We start from the raw sequence: 5042 nt of genomic DNA, 5'->3' as shown, positions 1-5042 counted from the left end.
TTTATTGCCGACAGGCTAACCGCCTCCAAAATTATTGGAGACAGGTTTTAATTTCGAGCACCTCCGAAAATATTTGATTGAAGGTGGTTAATTCCTTAGTGGCACCTACTTAAAGAAAACCGCTCATGGGGAAACTCGTTTGGAGCCTATCCATCTAATAACCATTTTAATCCTCTCAGCAAGCATGTTGTTTAATTGCATAATTTGTTAATTAGAGCTCCATGCAACCAATTACCCCTAGAGTCATTTGTTTGTGCAACAAAATATTTGAGTCACTGGTTTGTGCAACAATAACCCCAAGAGTTGCTGGTTTGTACAATTTTCTCTTTCAGTTTCCTACTCCGTAGATCGTATCAACGGACACAGCGCTATCATGTGACCACACCTAGTTTTCACTTGGAATGGGCGTTCTCATTTTTGTTGGTTGTCAGCATCATCACTACTGGAGCACGATAGGAAGTATCTGCCATTCAAAATATTCGCAAGACAACGATGTATTTTTCTAATTTTAAAACAGAGAGCATTTTGTTGCTTTGTATCATGCAGGTCACTTGTCTTTTCTCCTTTTCTCCTTCGGAAGGCATAACCAGGTGAGGTTCTGATATTACTAGATGGCGAGGAGATCTGGTGGATACGTTTTATCGTTGTCACTAAGCATCAGATCTTGAAATTTTGCAGAGCTTGAAAGAGCACTCTGCCTAAGTGATTGTATATTTTAATCAGCTGTCTAAGAGTTTACCAAAACTGCAAACTAAGATAGATCTCATCTTAATTTAGCAGCTGAGTTCTGATCAAGTACGGCCAGACTTAGTAAGCCACTAGGTGTACCTGTGAGAATCCAGCTGAGTAGGGGTTTTTTTTGCGGGTAGAGATTCTAGTATGTTGATTCATGCAAACCATATCGATGGGCAGATCTTGATCTAACCAACCAAGTGCCAAGAAATTTGGCAGAGCATGTGGCCTACTCAAGGTCAATATTAAACGGTTAGCATGATCCTATTTGTCAGTGTCATGGTGCACTTACAACCTGTATACCACGCAATCAAACAGAAAGGAATATTTTGAGCACCATGTGATGGCTGGTCGATCACTTGATTGCTAAGATTAATGGTGAAATTCTTGCTGGAGTGGTTTAGAAGACTTTGTGGAAGGGTCAAATGCCTCAAGATTCGTCCTACGGAACAAAAACTGCAACAGGTATTTTGAGAGCTCAACAACAAGAGAGCACTTTCAGACAGCTTGGAGAACTGGAGTTCTTCCTTGGGAGAAAAATTTAACAATAGCGTCTCCAAATGCCATGACCTAAATTGGACCAGGATACAAAATACCCCCTTCTGCTCAGCACGCCTGCACAGGTGCAGTACTTTCACTAGTTCAAGTTCCAATCTCTACATCCCCTTTGTGGCTCACAGCCTGAACCATCAATATACACCCATATATAGAATATATCATGCACACATTTTGACAGAAACTACTGGATTTTGTTCCCTAGAGAGTGCCAACAAATTTCTTAATTTTCTTAGCTCCGGCGATGCTAGGCGGCGGCTACAGTTCCGCTGGTTCCGTCGGAGCCACCGGTACCGGTCGCCGGGAAGCATTTCTTATCCTTGAGGTCGTCCAGGTTCATCTGCTGCTGCCTGCACTCGAGACTGCAGAAGGCCACTTCGCCCCTGCACGATGCAACACGAAATAGCAAAAGGTCAGTAAGTGATGATTGGTGATCAATCAATGAGCTGATAGTACAGATGAAACATGGATATCAGTAATCTTTTAAGCATGTATTATTGGAGGGAGGATGATGATGCAGAGGTTGTTGCGGAATGCTACTAGTATTTGCACAGCTGGAAGAAAGGGAGACGACTTATTGTTTGGGACTCTTTTTGTCATCACATTCCCCTCCTCAAAACAGAGGGGAAATGCACAAACGAAACCAACCGATTCTTGTGTTTGTTCCCACTTCCTATTCGCTATTGATTTTGGTCGTGCTAAATCGAATATGATGCGAAAACCAGATGAGAATATCAGATCATTGTCCATTTCAACCCCAGAAAAAAATACGGGTCGAACAATTAGATCATACCACCGAAAAATACAAACGATTAATCGGCCCACAATCACAAAGAAGTCTGATCTGATCAAGAAGAACAGCTCCAGAAGTAAGCTCGGCCTTTACGTCGCAGAAACACCAAAAAGATTACGCGAGATTTCACGGAGAATAAAATAAACAAGTCGAAGGAGGATCAAACTACTGCAGGCTCAAGGCCGACCTTTGCTTACATGTAAATGAAGGTGTCGCGTCCGGGGCCGAGGCGGCGGCAGCAGAGCCCGCAGGCCTTCAAGAACGCCGCCGTCTCCATGACCGCGTTGAAGTCCCCTGAGTGGCGCCTCTGCATGGCGGCTGAGGCGGCGTTCCACCCCATCGTGGGCGCCGCCGAGGCTCCCCTCGCCGCCCGGGTCGGCTGGCGCCCGGCCTCCTCCGCCGGCACGTCGAACCCGGACATGCTCGTGGTCCGCCGCATCGAGCTGTTGGTCCGGTGCCTCTTCCCCAGCGATGTCATCGCGCCTAGGATCTCTCGGGCCTCGGCGCCGTCGCCTCTCTTCCTCCTCTTGGTATGGGAGTGGACGGATTCAGAGAGGGCTGAGAGGGAGTGGGAGATGGCGAGTGGGCAGAGGCTCTGCTGGGGGAGGGAGTAGTTAAAGAAAGGGAAGAGAGGCAGTGGGAGGAATCGTGGGATCTAGGCCGTCCATCCGAATCTGTGGATACTTTTCCTCTCTCCCTCCTCTCACTGATGCGATTCTGACTTCACGGATGTGGGGGCCATAGCCTCTCAACCTCAGCATTTCTTTTTCCTGATTTATGGCCTCAATGTTTATGAATGAATGGAACATTGTTTTATTTTGCGCCAGCATTTTTGCTACGTGCACATGGAACTTACACTAAAACAGAGGCTCGTTTGAAACCTCTTTTTTTTGCTTTAACTCTAAAATATAGAGGCTCTAGATCATGTTTCAGGGTTCTTTTGTTTCAAAGACTTTTTCAAGAAGATATGTAGAGGATTGGGCTTTAAGGAATTTTGCCGTGTTGGTTGTTTGGTTCATAGAATTGGAATCCTTAAGGTTTGTTTCTAAGGGTTCTCTTGCACTTTTTAGTGGAGGAAAATTACCATCCAATCATATCTATCTTGCTGAAATTTCCTTGTTTTTTGTGTGATGCCAAGCACTCTTTGATCCAAATTTATGTGCTTTCAAATTTAATCACCCTTCAGTATCGTGTTGGCCCTTGTTTTTTCCCTGATGTCAAGCCCTCACTTTGTACTCCTTTACCCTTCTTTCTCCTACCATGGTCGTCATTTCTCCTCATTATGCAACAGGGTTTTTTTTCATTCTGTAGTTGCCTTCACCACCATTGTGCACCTTCTATAGTGTTACCTTTTAAGAATTTACCACAAACTCACTATGAACTTAACTAAAACCCTAAAGTATTCTGACATTAGCGATGAAAGTTCAAAAAAGAAATCACATTGCATTGATGGACTGCCACGATCTTAATCCGAGGATCGACTCAATCTCCACTTTTAGCTTTTACCACGATCTTCCTTATTATCTTTTTAGTTGTTATATTTTCAGTTTTTAATGGCTCTTGCTATATCACCGGCAATTCAGCCGATGCGGTGTGGGTGTGGGAGAAGTTGTCGATACAATTTTTTGACAAAAGGGATATATTAATATCGCGAAAATACCACTTACACTCAGCCTCTGCAACAATGCAGTGCTATAATGGCAATACGGATGCACGCAGCCTTGTAGCAGTCAGCCAAACACCATTAAGACATCAGTAGAAATCCATCTTCTCCAAAAGAGATGCCTCCAAAAAGAAAACGATGCACAAGCGCAGTCATCGGTCTGATCATAGATCATATATTTTCACCAAGGAGAAAGACCGCGCTCACAAAACAATGCCTTCAACAAGGTCGCACAACCAATTATGGCCAAACCTTGGGTTCTCACCCTGCAAGTTTAGACTATGAACTTCTCCTATCTATCACCCTCGCTTGCCGAGACCGCTGCTCCAAGTCACGAATCACCAAAACAAAACCTCATCGCCACCAGGACACGAACCACCATTACCAATTCTCAGATCTCATCTTCCATGCTATTCTCCACGACTGACTTCACCATGGAACTGAAGACATGTCTCATGATGGCAATAGGCTGCAGAGCTTCGCATCGCTCCCTTTGGACCAAACGGTCGGAAAAAACATGGTTGTGTGTGATCGAACACCATCCGATCCGGCAATCTCCATGTATGTCGTCCATTGGATTTCGCCGGCCAGATGAAAGAAGTCAGGCTTCAAGCTAACCACTGTCTTGATGCGAGAAGAATCCTAAGACCACCACCTTTTTCGCAAAAATCGCGGTCCCCCATGCCGCCAGTCATCTCCTTGGAGGAGCGGCCGAAGAGGAAAGGGCAACCCAGCACACAGTGCAGGTGGACACATGCGTGGCCAATGCCATAGCCAGATCTTCCCCGCAGCTTGGCTGGATGGGCCCAACTGGCTTAGATCGGGGTTGTGCAGTCTAGATCGAGGCCATGCCGCCCAAATCACACGCCGACGAAGCATGTCGGCCGCACAGGCAGCGCGCCAGCGCCTCCTCGATGCCACTCCACCGGATATTCTCAGGGACCATCCAAGATGGCCGCACTACCCCGTGCTCTCAACTAGCGTCCCACCCCGCCTTGTGTTGCGCCAACGAGGAGCACCTCTCCCAGCCACCGTCGTTTGATGGGATGGGCACCGCCACCGCCGGCGGTGGGCTAGATGGCGGCCAGAATCCTAGGGATTGGAGGGCTTCTAGGGTTTGTGGGAAAGGAGGGCCTCCAGAGTCGTCATGGAGGGGAAGACTACGCTCAAAGGCTAGGCCACGAGAGGAAATTTCATAGGGGGGCAGGGAGTACTTACACTTGTTGTTATTTTGGTTTCATTATGCATTTCACAGGGTTACAATAATACCGTCTGAACATATAACATGTTTTGTGGCTT

At 46.4% G+C, this 5042-nt stretch overlaps 1 protein-coding gene across 1 annotated transcript; it reads right to left on the bottom strand.

Moving 5' to 3' along the window:
- Positions 1–1408: 1408 nt before the first annotated feature.
- LOC124672316 (FCS-Like Zinc finger 6-like) lies at positions 1409–2651 on the bottom strand. Its single transcript, XM_047208568.1, has 2 exons — positions 2278–2651; positions 1409–1670 (listed from the first exon to the last, which is right to left on the bottom strand). The coding sequence occupies exons 1-2, from the start codon at positions 2556–2558 to the stop codon at positions 1535–1537; spliced, it is 417 nt and encodes a 138-aa protein (XP_047064524.1). The 5' UTR covers positions 2559–2651; the 3' UTR covers positions 1409–1534.
- Positions 2652–5042: the final 2391 nt, after the last annotated feature.

This window comes from Lolium rigidum, chromosome 1 (genome assembly GCF_022539505.1).
Source record: "Lolium rigidum isolate FL_2022 chromosome 1, APGP_CSIRO_Lrig_0.1, whole genome shotgun sequence".
In the NCBI taxonomy this organism is placed as follows: Eukaryota; Viridiplantae; Streptophyta; class Magnoliopsida; order Poales; family Poaceae; genus Lolium; species Lolium rigidum.
The sequence above is the reverse complement of the archived record's forward strand: the minus strand, read 5'-3'. Positions and strand labels throughout refer to the sequence as shown.

What these genes read in the sequence shown, in the direction of transcription:
- LOC124672316 (XM_047208568.1), bottom strand. Translation starts at nt 2,558, where the DNA reads ATGACATCGCTGGGGAAGAGGCACCGGACCAACAGCTCGATGCGGCGG. An exon ending in CGCGACACCTTCATTTACAT is followed by an intron (nt 1,671 to 2,277) that starts GTAAGCAAAGGT and finishes TGCATCGTGCAG; the next exon opens with GGGCGAAGTGGCCTTCTGCA.